This window comes from Delphinus delphis, chromosome 1 (assembly GCF_949987515.2).
Source record: "Delphinus delphis chromosome 1, mDelDel1.2, whole genome shotgun sequence".
NCBI lineage: Eukaryota > Metazoa > Chordata > Mammalia > Artiodactyla > Delphinidae > Delphinus > Delphinus delphis.
In genome coordinates this window covers 34,974,025-34,990,910 of record NC_082683.1, presented here as the reverse complement: position 1 = coordinate 34,990,910, position 16,886 = coordinate 34,974,025, and the positions used below count along the sequence as shown (strand labels likewise).

At 50.5% G+C, this 16,886-nt stretch overlaps 1 protein-coding gene across 1 annotated transcript in view; it reads right to left on the bottom strand.

Moving 5' to 3' along the window:
• Positions 1-16,886, bottom strand: part of CFAP57 (cilia and flagella associated protein 57) — a 77,239-nt gene that overhangs the window by 5,863 nt on the left and 54,490 nt on the right. The window contains exons 18-22 of the mRNA XM_060004392.1: positions 16,370-16,513; positions 9,912-10,028; positions 8,447-8,581; positions 8,222-8,365; positions 591-723 (exon numbers count right to left, since the gene is read on the bottom strand). Of these exons, the coding sequence (XP_059860375.1) occupies positions 591-723; positions 8,222-8,365; positions 8,447-8,581; positions 9,912-10,028; positions 16,370-16,513 (673 nt within the window). The remainder of the gene's footprint in view (positions 1-590; positions 724-8,221; positions 8,366-8,446; positions 8,582-9,911; positions 10,029-16,369; positions 16,514-16,886) is intronic.

Here is a 16,886-nt window from a genome sequence, read left to right as displayed (position 1 = left end):
CATATTTTTTCCCTTTTTGTCTTGGCTATCAGAAATTCAGAGGAATTTTATAACTGCAATAACTAACTCATTTAATATTTTTAATGTAATTCTTTCCCCTCTCCCTTTAAATTGTCTCTGGTCCTTATTTTTGCCTTTATTTTCATCGTACAGGTCCACAATCCTTGATCCACAATTGTAAAATGCAAAAAGCTTTAAAAATGGAAAGCATTTTTAAATTCATGAAGTTTAGTGCGAATATTCATATATTTCACTATAGAAATACTAATGTGTTTGATTTCAGGGCACTGCCCCCGACAGTACATATAGTATGTTCTTCCTAAGATCTGAAAGATTCTGAATTCTGAAACCTTTGCTAACCCCAAGAATTCTGGATTTGCGAGTGTTTGAATGTGGTAGGGTCCTCACAAATCCTTTGAAGAGCAGGCGCATGGCATGCAGAGGTGCCCAGGAGGCCATGGGGTGGATGTGTGCTGATACAGGAGGAAACTCAGGAGAGGCAGCTTTGAAAGCCACAAGGAGACCTGCTCGCGGCTGCCATTGGTCCCTGGATCTCAGTGCCCATCTTTCTTGACCACTGGTGACATTACCTGTCTCTGCAACGTCTTGTGGTTGACTTTTCTTGGTCAGTTTCAGGGCTGCTTCAAGGTCATAGACTTGGGAGCGGGTGAACTTCAGCTCTCTGCGGAGCTCATTAATCTCCTTGATCAGGGAGACATTTTCCTATAGAGAAGAAGGAGGAGAGAGTGAGTGTAGATGGATGAGTGGTCAGTGGGCACAGGACCTGCTCTGGCCTCTGGGGCTAAGGGTGTGGGGAAGAGTCAGGCTTGGTCCTGGACCCAGATTGCATCTCTGGTGCCTCTACTGTGGCATGAGTCTTTATCCTGGCTCATGGATCAACCTCTTGAGGTACCAGCTGACTTACCTTCAGGTGGACTCTGGCAAAGTTAGCTACAGGCAGTGTGCGCCATTCCTATCCATCCAGGCTCTTCCCATCCGTAGCAACAACAATGCCTTTCTAAGCACTTTTCATGAACTTAATGCATTGAAGTTTCATAATAACCCTATGCATAGATTCTATTACAACCACAGTTTTAAAGTAGAGAAAACTGAGGCACAGACAGGTGATGTAACTTACCCAAATTACATAGATAGCAAGTGGCAGAGCCAGGATTCTGACCCAGTCTGGCTCCAGAGCTCTGAGCTCTTAAGTACTGTGCTACACTTTGTTTTTCTTCCATTCATTTGCTGAACCTACATTTATGTGGTATCTGCTGCATCCCCCGGATGCAGACAGAAATAAGACATGGTTTCTGCTCTCAGCAGCATACAGTTTACTGAGGAATAAAGAAAAGTAAATGGATAATTAACATTCGCTACATCCACTGGAAGTTCACTTCTCTCGTTAGTGTTTGATAAATACCCATCCATCCAATATTTATTGAGTACTTATTATGTGCCAGGCACTGTGCTGATCCTGAGGTGTATATATAGAGAAAGTAAGACTTGGCCTCTGTCCTTGAGGAGTTTAGGGTTTAGTGAGGGGTCTGGGCACACTTTAGTGAGGTGGCCACCTTGCTGGGATGGAGGAGTGGGACACAGAGGAAAGGCACTTAGCTCTGCCCTAATGACCAGGGTGGATTCCTAGGCACTGACCCCTGGGCTGAGGCTTGACAGAGTTAGCAAGGAGAGGGTAAAGGGGGTCCCAGATAACTGGAATGGCAGGAGAAAGGCACAGAATGACACGGCAGGTGTGTGGGGTGACCTGCAGCAGTTCTGTGTCACGGGAATATGAGGTGAGAGGAGTAGAGAGGCATGCAGGGCAGAGCCGGCTGCAGGCCAGGTGGAGGGGCTCTGCGCTCTGGGACCAAGCAGTCTCTTCTCTCTTGCCTTGCCTTCCTTTGCACACTCAGCACAGGAGCCCCAGTGGAGCATCCCTCTCACCATGGACCGCTCTGCTCTTGGAGCCCACGGCCTCAGTACTCAGCACGTCCGCCACAGCACCTCTCATAGGACTGTGCAGGAATCGCCTGAGGATCCTGTTTAAATGTGGCTTCTGACTCAGCAGGTCTGGAGCTGCTCCTGAGACTCTGCATTTCTAACCAGGTCCCAGGAGATGCTGCTGTGGGTAGTAGCAAGGCCCTCAAGGGTCTGAGTACCAACAAAGGCAAACACTGACCAAATCTACATAAGACGAACCTGTGCCGGAAACAAACTGTGCTTCCCCTTGGGACACTGGCTCTGGAGTGGTGAGTGTGGAGTCTGAGCCCAGAGCACAGGGTGATCCCAAGCACTGCTGTCAGCGAGCAGGACAAGCCTTCTCTGTCATGGGAATGTGAACTGCAGACACCCCGGCAATCCTTCTCTCCAGAGCCTTTTTAATTAGGCAGATCAGATCTACCTTCAGATTTTCAGTATTTCACTTAATTTCACTCTTCCTCATTAAAAAAAAATGTTCTCCGGATGAAATGCCCAATTATTACCAGTCCCTCATCCGCAGGCTCGGCTTTGTGCCTGTTTTTCTATAAAGTCAGCAGGTTTTCTCCTTCTGATTTCTTACCCTTTTAACCAGCCCAGGCCTTGGTGAGGCATAGCCCACATTTTCTTTCCAGATGCTCTGTTTCCTCCCCCTGGAATTTCTCCATGCTGACTTTATATCATGACATAATCACTTAAGTGCGTATTTATTGGATTCTAAGACCTTGGACTCTGCCTGGCCTGTAAGAGGTGCTCAATAAATATTTGTGGAAGGGATAAGCAAATGAATAACTAGCACAGTGGATACCAAGTTGAATAAGATTGAATCCTGTAAACCAGCAAATCACAAACCAGGGGGTAAATGTTGAGCAGGGGAGACCAGACAGAAGGGAGTCTTAGGAGAGCCACAGGGAACTCCTGGGCACATCAGCCCACTCAGGGGCTCTCTCCACTCCTCCTCTTAGCTGGCATCGCTTAGCTTCACCTCCCCTGCTTCATTCAATAAAATAATCGTAATCAGAATAAAGATTAGAGACTGAAAGTGCCATTTCCCCAGTTCTCTCCAGAAACTTCTTCCCGGTCAACCTCCATTCATTTTGTCACTCAATCCTGTCGACTTTGTGTCTGAACTGAATCTCATGTTCATTCATAACCAGCTCTCAGCATCTTTCACCTCTACTACAGTAATGGCCCCACGTGGAGCCCCCGCCATTCTCTCCACCCTGACAGCCCTGTCGCCGTGATTGGGACTTCAGGCTCCTGGTACCTTTCGATATGCATGTTTCTGACGCCACTGCCAGCCCTGGACACCTTCACGAGGCTGGTCACCTAAGACAGGTCTGCAGAACACGACTCAGGCCTCACTAGAGTGTGATTGAGGCCCAGGACTCAATGCAGCCCGATTCCTCTGCTCCGTTGGTTCATTCATAAAACAGAAAGCCTGTTAGGTGCTTATTGTGCCAGACGTGGGAGGCCAGCTTGGATCCAGTGCAGAGAGATGGCCCGCAGGGCGGTCACGGGTGTGAGGAAGCCTCCCTGTGGAGCCTGGGGGAGGGGCGGAGCAGGGAAGAGTGTTTCAGGCCCGAGCCAAGAGGGAGCCAGCAGGGTCTGAGCCGCCAAATGCTTGATGACGAGGGTAAGAACAAGATAACAACTCCAAGGGTGGACTGGATTCCTGCACTGTGTCAGACACTCTGCATACACAGCCTCGTTTAATCCCTACAACCACCTCAGCAGGAAGGTATTATGGGATTCAGCTGCCTATGAGGAAGCCGAGGCTGTGCATGGGTGGCAGAGCTGGGATTCGAACCTGGTGGCGTCCGCCCCCAGGTGCCTTGATGCCTCTGACTGCTGCCTCCCAGACTCCACTCTCACCTCTGCTGTACGTCACCTCCGTCAACACCTCACATGGTATGGAGGCCGAGGGAGCCCCTGAAATGTACAAGTGGGGCTGCCTTAAGAGGGCTTTCCGGGGTGGTCCGTGCTCTGAGGAGTCCAGAGGCCACACTGAGGTCGACTGTAAGCGCCTTGGGTCGTTTTGTGAAGTCAAAACGTGAAGGCAGCAGGTTTGCTGAGCTTCTCTGTTCTTGATCCCCCCTTGGTCAGAACGGTCTACCAAGGCCCCTCTGATCCTCCAGACCCCCAGCCAGCTCCTCTGCAGGGAAGATCTGACCTGGGTCCATCGAGCGCCAGGACTTGGGGCATGTGAGAGAGGCTGGCTCGGGGATCCTAAGGTCTGTTTATATAGAAAGGCTTACTGAACAAAGAGGCTACGCCAAGCTGTCCAGCACTGCCTTTGGCTGAGGGGCAATGCCAGAGAGCCTCACACGGGAACCCGCTGACAGAACTTCAGACTCCGCGGGAGAAGGGCGCAGAAAGGAAATGCCTAGAGCACCCCCTGCTGGCCTACCTTGAGTTGACACCTTTAAGAATACAGCAGGGTCTGGTTAGTGTGGAAAAAGCAGGCAACGGATTTATTCCGATAACTTGGGAGCCCCACTCAGTGGCGTCTTTCCGGAGCCCACAGTTGGTGGGATCGCCATCTGCCTAACTGCACAAATGAACCATTTCTCCACTCCTCTTTCAGCCTTCCTCTCACATCTAACCACCCACTTCTATTCACCACCTCTACTCTGAAACATCTTCTGACATCACAGCTTTCCCCTCCCAAGGCCTGTCATCTCCCTTTAACAGGGGAGTCATCTTCGAAGGGGTTTTCCTGCCACTTGCCTTTCCCCACTGGTCTTTCCCCCCTGCCCACTGAAGTAACCTTTCCGGAACAGATAACACCCCTACCTACATAAGAAACCTTAGGGGGCACCAGCTTATAAAATAAACTTCATGCTTCTTGTGTGACACGGAAAGCCCTTTCAACGTGACCCTAAGCTACCTACCGTTCCAAAGGGCCCTTCCTCCTTGCCCCCATGCTCTGCAATAAAGTTACGTCGGGGGATTTCTGGGTCCCCAAACACCCCACAGGCCTCTCTCTTCTCTGACTGTTCTCAGGTTGTGTCCTCGGCCTGGAAGGCTCTTCCCCCATTGCTCCCTGACCCCCTCTACTCACCCTTCAAGGCCCAGCTCAAGTGCCATGCCCCCTAGCTGAAGCCCCCCTCTCCGGTGAGCTTACCACCCTGGATGCGCTGCACGGAGCAGTGCTTATCTGTGTCTGGCTCAAGTTCCCTAGGTGAGCTCGCTGAGAGTAGGCAAGCCATCACATTAATCTGGGAATCCTCCACGGCCAGCTCGCAGCTTGGCACGTAAGAAGCCCGCAAAATACGCGTCCTGAATGAATAAAGTACGTGTCCTAGATGTTTGTATTCCATTGCAACTCTTATTTTAGTATCGGCAGTCATGCTGGAGAATGAATGAGGAGGCCCCGTGCTCCTATCTGAACATATAAATGAGACAGTGACCTCATTTTCTGTGTTTTCTAACAAGTTTCTCTCAGATGCCATGTCTGCCCCAGCCTTCCTCAGCCTTTTGAGACTTAAGTGTCAGGGCCTCGGTACCCGCAGAGGCAGCTCCTTACAAAGGCATATACCAAAGCAATGGGCGCCCGGGCCACCAGCTGGGGGGCCTGGGATCAGCTGTACTGTCCCGTCTTCTGTGCCTCAAGCCCATGGGCACTCCCAGTCTGTGCTGTGATGGCCTTTCAGGCTCTCCTACTAGATTTTGCCTTGGTTCTTTTTTTTTTTTTTTTTTATTAATTTTATTTATTTATTTTTGGCTGCATTGGGTCTTCGTTTCTGTGCGAGGGCTTTCTCTAGTTGCGGCGAGCGGGGGCCACTCTTCATCGCGGCGCGCGGGCCTCTCACTGTCGCGGCCTCTCTTGTTGCGGAGCACAGGCTCCAGACGCACAGGCTCAGTAGTTGTGGCTCACGGGCCTAGTTGCTCCGCGGCACGTGGGATCTTCCCAGACCAGGGCTCGAACCCGTGTCCCCTGCATTAGTAGGCAGATTCTCAACCACTGCGCCACCAGGGAAGCCCTGCCTTGGTTCCTGAGTAAGTCTTTTGCTCGGAAGAAGGGAAGGAAAATAGCATTTTTGGAGCACCTTTTCTGTACAGGGCCAGTGGCCAATGCTTGACGTTAGTTAGCTCACTCAATCCTTGCAGTAACTGGCTGAGGTTGATGTTTTCTTCCTCTCTTACAGATAGGAAGGCAGCTCCTGGAGAAGTTCAGGACCCGCCCCCGCCCCTCCCCCAGCAAGACTGGCCAGCAGGAGGGGAAACTGGGTCTGTACAAAGACAGGGCTGTGTTCTTTTCTCCAGGCCTGCCACCTTGCCTGGCCCTTAAGACCAAAGAAGGAAACAACTTTTATCATCCAGAACAGTAGTTTTGAAAGTTTTTCTTTTTTTAAGTCTTCCAAACAAAATCTTACACAGAGCCCACCGCAGTAAGCAAGGAGTCTCCCTGGTTGAGCAGGTGATGGGAACCCAGAGCCCTGCGTCCTGACCCCCCTCTGGCCCCCTGCAGGTGCCTGTGGCGCTTCTGTGCATCCACAGGGCTCCGCAGCACACAGGTTTACAATGCTGCCTGAGCAAACACTCTCCGGGCTTCTCCCTGTTGATGGCTCCCTCTGCCAGCCACCAGGGAGTGGTAGCGTTGGGCAGAAGCCCTGCTTGGGTCTCCTCTGCTCCCGCTACCCCAACTCTCACCCTGGCCCAGCAGGAGTGGGCATGTGGCCCCTGGGGAAGGGGGGAGCAAACGAGGCCCTTCTGCCTGTCCTGAGCAGCCTCATGCTGACGCTTACACCCTCACCTAGGCTGTGGTCTTTACTCTCTTTCCTTTTCCTTCTTCTCCTGGGATTGACGTTTGCTTTGGGAGTCTGGTTGTCATGGAGAGAGGGACTCAGCCCTTGGAGGACCCCTCAGGCCTGTGCCCTGGTGGCAAGTCACAGATGAGAGCTCAGCAATGTCGCCAGTTGACAACCACTCCTACAGTCTCCCTGGTCCCCCTGCCCCGCAGGCTGCACTGCAGCGCCCCCGGGGACTCTCCATGCTCGGAGCACTCGAGACCCTTAGCAATGGCTCTGTGTATCAGCTGCTGGTGCCTAAGGGTCCCAGCAATGGAATCTACTCCTATCTCTGGGCCTCCGACTGCTTTCATGGCTCAGGAGCTGGGCGGTGGGCTGCTTGATGGTGTGGGCTGCTTTTAAGCAGGGGCTGGTTGTAAGGTGGCATGAGACCTGCCGTGCCTGGGGCTGGCCTGAATTGCAGTGTGCTCTGCCCAGCTGTGTTCGGAACTGATTTGTTTCAATCCAACTGCAGCCCATCCCCATTCCAGCATTTTAATGACAGCATTCAAGAAATAGGAACATAAAAAGGTACATGCCTTATAAATGCGATTCTGATGTTCTCTTTTGATATTAATTCACATTAACTGCCTTAGGTGAGACCGATACCCGAAGAGAAATTGGCGGCAGAATCCTGCATGGCAGTCCGATAGCGTGTGTAAGTGGAGGTGGCAGTAATGGGGTTAGGCTCTCTGAACGGCCCTAGGAAGAGTCCGGGGAGGTGGGCGTGGAGAGCTCATTAAAGCGAGGGGAGGCCAACACTTAGGGTGGGTGTGGTTGGCTCTGGACCCGAGAGATAAGAGTAGGGACCTGAGGCACCAGAAAAGCCGGAGGAGGTGGGAGGAGATGGGCATGTTCCCAGGAGAGAACTTGGCCAGCAGGGACCATGTGATAACAGGTAGCAGAATAAAAAGCAGCAAAACAAAGTAAAGGTGAAACAAGAGCTGGAAACAGAAAAGAGGAGAAGGAAGAGAGTAACTGGGAGAGCTAAAGTCACGTGGCCAAAGTCCAGAGGGGTGGAAAAATTCCATCTGATTCTACCAACGTTATGAGGTGCTCTGTGCCAGGGGGTGAGGGTGTAGCCAAGTCCTGGCCCAAGGAGAGGAGTGAGGCAGGATGCAGGAGTGCTTTGGATAAAGATGGGAGTAGAAAAAAGAAACGGGTGGCTGGTGAAGTGAGATGGGGCAGAAATGAACGAATCTTGGAGGGGCAGGAGTGGGCATGGAAGTGCCTAGAAAACCTCCTTGGCGGGGCTCTGGGCCATGGTCACCGCCAGGATGAGCTCTGGGGGGGTCAGAGGAGACAGGTCAAAGAAGGAGCTTTGGAGAAAGCTAGTGGGTCCCTTGGACATTTGGGGAACCCTGAGGACAGTGGTCTTGGAGGGGCCCTTGACAGGCTCTCTTGTCTCTGACGGCCCAGCCTCGAGGGAGCTGAGGGGCGCGTGCAGGTACCTGCATGATGCGGACGTAATCCGCGCGGTGCAGCTCACTCTCCTTGACCACCTTCTTCTTGAGGGTGGCCAGGCTCCTCTCCAGGTGCTCCCGCTGACGGCTGTACTCCTGCTGCAGGTCCGAGTTCAGCCCTGTGATCTCCACCTGATGGGGCAGGAGGAGCTCACCGTGAGGGCGGGGAGAGCCTGGAGGGCAGGGGAGGGCGGAAAGGGAGGCAGAGCTCACCATGTCTGCCCGCTGCACGTACTTCTCAAAGAGAGCGCGGAACTTCTCCTTCAGCTGCCGGGGTTCTTGGATGTACGCCACACAGTTGTGAAGGTCCGTCTTAAACTGTTTGACCAGCGCCTCCAAGTTCCGCTCCTGCAAGCAGAGGCATTTACTTCTAGCCCTATAGGGACTCTCCAGGGTCAGGGGCTGCAGCCTTGTGACTGCTCAAAGGGACAAGAGACACCTCATCTAGGACTTCACCGTTGACCACCAGGGGCCACACAGGGCCCAGAGGCCTAGATGGGCACCTCGCCCAGAGGGAGAGGCCCTAAAACTCCTGTGTCCCTGGCCTGAACAGTTGCATTTTCAGGAGGCAGCACACACTGATTCCTTTATTGGCTCTAGATTCCTTCCAGGACCACAGGCCTTAAAAGGCTAAAAGAGGTGCAAGTGGTCACCTACTCCTTTCGGAGCCAAGATGCAGAGCATCGATTCTCTCTTGCAGACCCCTGCGCCAGGGCTTCCCTGCCCCTTTGTTAGCTCACCCAGTGTTTCTCCTTCCTGAGGGCTGCTGTGAGTGGGTAGGGAAGATAATGACAAAATTGAGCAGACTGGTTCATCTGCAAACTTGGGCTACGTCCTCCCTCTTCCATCATTCTTTCTCAGATACCCATCTTCCCCTACCCCTGACCTAGAGAGACTCTCCTTTTTCTTCACTTTCACAGCTCTTTATTCACGTTCCATAATGTTCAGCCTTGGCTGGCTGCTAATTACTATGCACATGCCACAGATCACCTGTCAACCTCTTCGGTTTGTGAAGGGCAGGATCTGTATCCGTTCACGTTGATAGCTCTGCAGCTTCTAGTATTACCCAGTACAGAGTCAATCCTTAATGTGAGGGGTGGAAAAATTCAATCTGATTCTACCGACATTACGAGGTGCTCTGTGCCAGGGGGTGAGGGTGCAGCCAAGTCCTGGCCCAGGACCAGAAGACTGGGTTCCCAGCCCTGGCTCTGTATGTGCTCACTAGCTGTGGGTGCTGGGTGAGGTTTCTAACTTCCTAATCTCTCTGACCTTGCTTTCCTTGTTTATTACATAGAGAGACCAGAATAGGCGATTTCTGAGGTCCTCTTAGCTCAGTATTGTTTTGGCAGCCAAGCCTTTAACCACCGACTACAGATGATCTCTCTGAACAGGTTCCTTCCCGGGCCACACAAGCCAATGTTGTGAGCATTCCTATAACACTGGCTTCCCACCTCCTTGATCACTATACTCAAAGTCATTTTATAGTCTCAGATGGATTCAGTTACGTAAATTTACATGAGCCTGAAATAGGGCAGGGCTGTGAACAAGTAAAGAATGCGAGTTAAAATGGGTGTATCTTAGCTACGGGCTGGCTCTGTCTCTTGAAAGCCAGCTGCCCGTTGCAGACAGGCGCCAGCTCCTGAATCCAAGAGCTGCCGGACTCTGAAAATCCTCACACCTTTTGTCTCTCTCTGTGCATCTCCTGATCAGTAGCTCTTAATTTCTGCCACAATTCTGTGATGTTCAGCTCCAGCTGTGTGTTCTGCTTATGGAAACGCTCCAGTTCAGTTTCCATCTACAGACAACAGGGGAAAAAGAGTCAAGAATAAGAAAGTAAGCCAAGGAAGACATGCAGATGGCCAATGGGCACATGAAAAATGTTCAACATCACTAATTATTAGGGAAAGGGAAATCAAAACCACAGTGAGATATCACCTCCTGCCTGTTAGAATGGCTATTATCAAAAAGGCAAGAAATAATAAGGGTTAGAGAAGATGTGGAGAAAAGGAAATTCTTGTGCACTGTTGGTTGGAATGTAAATTGGTGCAGCCACTATGGAGAACAGTACGGAGAGTCCTCAAAAAATTAAGAATAGCTGTATAACAGAGGATCCAGCTATCCCACTTCTGGGTATTTATCCAAAGAATGCAAAAACACTAATTTGAAAAGATATATGCACCCCTATGTTTATCGCAGCATTATTTACAATAGCCAAGGTATGGAAGCAACCTAAGTGCCCATCAGTGGAGGAATGGATAAAGAAACTTTGGTACACACACACACACACACACACACACACACACACACACAAATGGAATACTATTCAGCCATAAAAAAGAATGAAATCTTGCCATTTGCAACAATATGGATGGGTTCCTTTAGGGTATTATGCTAAGTGAAATAAGCCCAACAGAGAAACACAAATACTGTATGATTTCATTCACCTTTGGGATATAAAAGACATGGAAGGAACTTAAATGTCCATCGACAGATGATGGATAAAGATGTGGTACATATATACAAAGGAATATTACTCAGCCATAAAAAAGAATGAAATAATGCCATTTGCAGCAACATGGATGGACCTAGAGATTATCATATTAAGTGAAGTAAGTCAGATAAAGACAAATATCATGATATTGCTTATATGTGGAATCTAAAAAAAATGATACAAATGAACTTATTTACAAAACAGAAATAAGACTCAGAGACATAGAAAACAAACTTATGGTTACCAAAGGGGATAGAGGGGGTGGAGTGGGGGGAGATAAATTAGGAGTTTGGGATTAACATCTACACACTACTATATATAAGACAGGTAAATAAGGATAGCACAGGGAACTATATTCAATATCTTATAATAACCTATAATGGAAAATAACCTGAAAGTTATATGTATAACTGAATCACTTTGCTGTACACTTGAAACTAACACAACATTGTAAATTAACTGTACTTCAATTAGAAAAACAACAAAAAACAAACAAAATAAATGAACAAACCAAACAAACCAAGCACATAGATACAGAGAACAGAGTAGTGGCTACCAGAGGGAAAAGGGCAGGGCAAGGGCAACATGGGTAAAGGGGAGCAACTGTACGGCGACGGATGGAAACCGTACACACTGTAGTACATATGGAAGTAGAAGTATAATGCTGTTGGGTGGGAGGGAGGGAGACGTAAGAGGGAAGAGGTATGGGAACATATGTATAACTGATTCACTTTGTTATGAAGCAGAAACTAACACACCATGGTAAAGCAATTATACTCCAATAAAGTAGTAAATAAATAAATAAATAAATAAATAAATAAAAGAACAACAACAATAAAAGAAATATAACGCTGCACACATGAAACTTACATAACATCATAAACCAGTGGTACCTCAACGAAGAAAGTCAGAGAATGAAAATTATATTTGAGAACTGAAGTCTTTCAGTGGGAATGTTTCCCCTGCTACCAGGGCACTTCCCTTCTAGTTCCCACACTGGAAGGAACCTTTCTTCTTACGCCTCGCCGTCCCCAAAGCTCCCCACCCCTTGGCTGATAATGTTAACCCAGATCATGTGTTTCTATAGCCCGGCTATGAATTTTTTGCCCTTAGTTTCCCTGTTCCTTCCTTCTTTTCTTGAATTCCTTATAAATTGACTGGAACCTGTAACCTGAGGCAAGGTTCTGCAGAAAAGCAGCTCCCTCGTTCTACTTTGTGAAGTTGTATGAGTGAATCTTGACCCTCTGGGGCCACAAATCATCAGGGCCGACCCTCAAGCAGAAAGTTTTGAGGGACCAGCATGTAGGTGTCCCCAGTCTAAGGCATAAAACAGAAAAGAGGAGGCTGAGAAGGAATCTTTGCCTCATCATTCTGTTGAAAAGGTCTGAAAACTACAACTTCAGAGGGCCTCATCTTCAAAAGAAAAAAAAAAAAGAAGCTACCCATGAGCTTCTGACTCTTTATTCATTGTTACATGGGTATCAACCAAGGACATGTGAGTAACAATCAGAGCTTCTGATTAGAATGAGATCAGCGGTAGGTGAGCTCGTCTTTGATTTAACTCCTGCCAAAAGCAAAGGAGTGCAGTCTGACTGACACGCCAGATCTGGTGGATCTGGTGGATAGAGAGGTTTGCTTACTATTTTGAGGGGGATGGGGAGTTCACGGGGTTTTTTCCTGGCTGGATGGAGTAGCCCCTCTAGCTTAACGCAGGCCCTTCGGCCAGATTTCAAGGCTCCTGGCCAGCTTCTCGGGTACCAGGAGGCCCTAGGGAGCCGCATCCTGGACAGGAAGGGGCAGCGTTTGGAAGAATGTTAGCCTAATTACAGGAAGCATTTTGTACGAACAGAGTAGCCCTTTGACCCAACGCCTGGCATAAAAGCGGCTCTCAATAAATATTCATATGAATAACATATGAATAAATGAATGCATCGCAGGTATAGAAGGCCACGGGAAGCAAGACTGAGGGAAGGGAGGAGAGCCTGAAACAACCTGCCTCTGGAAGAATGATAAGATAAACATGCAATGTTGGCAGAGCTATGTGGAGCCGCCTGGTAGAGGACACAGAGCAAGTGTGGATGTTTACATAGCTAACGAAAGAATGTATCCCTTAGAAAGGACTGGCAGGCTGTCACAGGCATAGGGATACAGACCTGACTGAGAGGCAGTTTTCTTCAAGAAGCCCCGGGTCTAGAGGGATTAGAGGGAAGTAAATGAGAAGTTCACGTGCAGTAGGATCAACACCATCAGCAGTCAGGGCGGAAAGGGCCCTGTGTGTGCACAGTGCAGCTGAGGGGTGGCACCTAGGGAAGGGACGCTCCGTCGGGTTTTGTAGGAGGCATAGGGTTTAAGGACAAGTTGGGAAGGAGAATCTCAGGCAGAGAGAACAGCCATGCACAGAAAGGACCAGAGGCATGGGCAGCCTGGCACATCTCTGCAGGCTGCAAGTGGTCCAGCCACCCCTGGACCTTGGAGGGGTGCGTGTGAGGAAGTGGGAGAGGAGCTAGAGAGGTCAGCTGAGCTGGGTCATGCAGGAGCCTGGGGCTGAGGCTCGAATGGTGTGAAGCTCGGACTTTACCCTGCCCAGAAGTTTAAATAGGTCAGAAGTTTGGCCCTTATCCTGAAAGTTCAGGGAGCCACTGACAGGTCTTACCCAAGGAGTGGCATGATCTGATCTGCACCTTAGGAGGCCTGATGCAGAGGCTGTACCGGAGAGAGTAAGACTGGAGCCAGGTAGCCTGGTCAGGAGGCTGCCGCTGTGGCCCAGGTGAGATGCTGGTGCCCCAGACCAAGGAAACGGCCGCTGCAAGAGAGAAAGGGGCTTCTCCAAGGCCTGGGTGCTTGCAGCTGGCTGTGCCTCTTTCTCTACAATCTTAAAGTCAGCAATGACCGGATTAGGTTAGAAAGGAAGTGATATGAGCAAAGCGTCAAACCACGCCGAGAGTAAAAAGAATCTATTTCATAGAAAGATTGACATAGAAATATGTCAACTTTGAGTAGTTGGCTGGTCAGCCAGGAGACTAGCCAGTGAATGGGAACAAGCATCCTTTTCCTGGAGTGGAAATTCCATCTACTCGTCCAGGTGGTACTCATCACATTCAGAGATTCTTAGTGGGGAGCGGGGGCTGGGGAGAGGCATCTTGACCCCCGCCCCACCAGGGGACAAGTGGCAACATCTAGAGACATTTTTGGTTGTCATATCTGGGGGAGGGGGAGGACTGTCTCTACCTCTAGTGGGTAGAGACCAGGGGTGCTGCTAAATATCCCACAATGTGCAGGACTGCCCCCCGACAACAGGAATTATCCACCCCAAAGCGCCAACAGTGCCAAGGTGGAGAAAACCTGCACTAGATGAAGAAATAAAAGAATGTGAAGTAAAATGATGAGGTTCTGGAAACTCCTGCCCTAGGAAGGAGATAGTCACGTTTCATCAAAGAGAAGCTGCAAGAGTGTCTGTGAGGGGAGGCACTTGAGTCAGGGAAGTTTTCTGTTTTCAGGCACGGATGTCTCAGTCCTACAAAGGAGCCAAGGGCTTGCAGCTTCCTTCTTGCAGGGAAAGGAACTTCACAGGAGGTCCACAGCAGGTGGCCCGGGCCTAATGTGTCTGACCCACAGAGGGAAGCCACCAGGTCACAGGCCCCTGGGGAAGGAACTGGGCCCAGACATCAGCCCTGGCAGCAACTGGCACCTGGGGTGGGGCAGGAGGGGTCCTGTTTGACTCTTTCCCAAGGGGGTGGCATATTCCCTGCTGAGGATCAAAGCCGTGGTTGGTCCAGTTACTGAAGGGAACGTGAATAATCTCTCAGGTGTGTTGCAGTGGAAGGCAACCAACCCAACTTTAAGTGCAGTTGACAAATATGTCAGATGAGGTGGGAGAAGTGGGGCCGTGACTGCCAGGGGCCTGCGGTGCATCCGCTTTCCGGGCAGGTAGGGCCCCTGCTCTTTCTCATCTTCTCAGGCTGCCATTCTTGGGCCCTGAGGTCACTCAAGAATGGCAGGAGGGCCAGAGGAGGCAGCTCTGTGGTCAGCTGGGAACATCCTTCCTTATCCCAGAGGCCAGGGAGAAAGTCATCGTCACAGGACATATCCTCTCTGGATGTCCCAGCCCTGGACTGATCCCACCACGTGGCCTCTTTTCTGGGCCTCCTGGAGAAAAGGCTTTGCTTTTCTCCACGATAGCCCTTGTGGAGCCAGTTCTAGTTGGGCCATCGGTATACTCTGCTACCCTTTTAGCTTTGCTCAGCACAGTTAGAGAAGATGGAGGGGGAGTAGGAGGCTGTTTTGGATAGGGTGGCAGGGAAGACCTCCTTGGAGAGGTGACACATGAGCTGAGACGTGAAAGACGCAAACAAGCCAGTTGTGTGAAGATCTGAGAGCCTTCTGGCTGCAAAGGTGCTTGTCCTTGGAACTGTCAGAAAGCCTGCCGGCTGGAGCCGGGGAAGGAGCCTGGAGATATGGCTAGAGAGGCTGGTTGAGGTGGGATCACGCAGGGCCTCTGTAAGGAGTCTGGGCTTCATTCTAGGTGGGAGGAGATACCACTGGGGGTTTGCTGTGGTCTCTATGTGGAGACCAGACTGGAGGCTGGAGTCAGGACCAGAAGAGAGATGATGTAGGCTTGGACTGGAGTGATGGCAGCGGAGGGCAAGGAGGGTTGGATCTGAGATATCGTTTGGAAATGGATCAGATAGGCATCGGTGACTTGGATATAGGAGTTAAGAGAAGGGAAGAACCGAGTTGGCTTCCACACTTCTACGTTAAGCACCTGGGTGGATCGTGGTGCCACTGACTGAGAAACGGGGAAACTGGACGAGGGGGAGGTCAGGACCACCCTCGTTTAGATGAACCGCAGACCCCACTGTCAGCTGCTCACTGCCCAGTGTGGGGAGGCTGACAGGTAAACACGTCATAAGGAAATGCCCTGTGTACTGGGCAGAGGGGCCGAAGGGGAATGCTTGTACCCCACTGGGCTCTCAGAAGCCCTCGTCCCTAGCTTCTGATCTCTCTCCTCTCTGCGTCCATCCTGTTTGCTTCCTGGAACACACTCTTAATTTTGCCACTCTCCTGCTCAAGAGCCTTTGATGACGTCCTACACTCCTTATCAGATGAAGTCCAAACACCATGGCCTTGCATAGGGCCCCCACCAGCATGTTTAGTCTGAGAAAAAAGTGTTGAATCCGGAGGGGTGTACTTTCTGGTGGACAGGCTGGTGGCTGAGTACACATCGCCCCCTGGTGGCTGAAGGCCCAGCAACCGTGGTCCAAATAGGTCCAAAGCCCACCCCAAGGCCCCGGGGGAAGCCAAATCCCAAAGCACTTTGCTTTTGCACCACCGAACCCCCGTTGGGCCTTCCCGTGGCTTCTTCTGCGGAGTGGATGCTGCCCACACCTTGGGAGCAGGGAGGGGCTGTGAGGAGAGCTTCCTTTCTTTTTTCTTTTCTTTTTTAAAAAATTTTTTTTTGCTGCACTGAACGGCATACGGGATCTCAGTTCCCTGACCAAGGATCAAACCCACAGCCCCTGCAGTGGAAGCATGGGAGTCTTAACCACTGGACCGCCAGGGAAGTCCCAGGAGTGCTTTCTTTCATTCCCTCCTGGCCAGCCAGGAATGGTTGGGAAGGAGGCCAGGGGGTCCAGATGGCTTCTCACCTTTTGAATCTGTTCCTTCATCACCTTGATCTCATTCTCTCGAGGTTCTATTTGCTCCTTCAGTTCCTTTATTTTGTAGTCAAGCACAAACTTGAATTTCTCTAGTTCTTGATTTTTCTTTTTCAGATCATAGATTCGCTTCTCCTGCGCGTGAGAGGAGAGAGAAGTTGAGAGAGCTACCAGGAGGTCCTGGTACGGAATCCCTTTAGGCGAAGTACACAAATCCTGTGACCTCCTGATTGAGGAGGCCACAGACTGCTCCCTTGCCGGGGACACAAAGGCCGGATTCCCCACCAGAGGGAACCATTGACTTCTTGGCTTCTGAGCCAGGACTACATTCATTCACTCACCCATTCAGACAGGTTTTGGTCAACTGTGTTTTCCAAGCTCACCTGGGCAGCATCTCCTGTCCTACGTGCTCTTCTACAAGAGAAGAGCGTGCTTCTTATGCTTCCCCATCAGGAGGTGGTGTCTAATTCCCTCCCCTTGCATCTGGCTGGACTTATGGTTTGCTTGT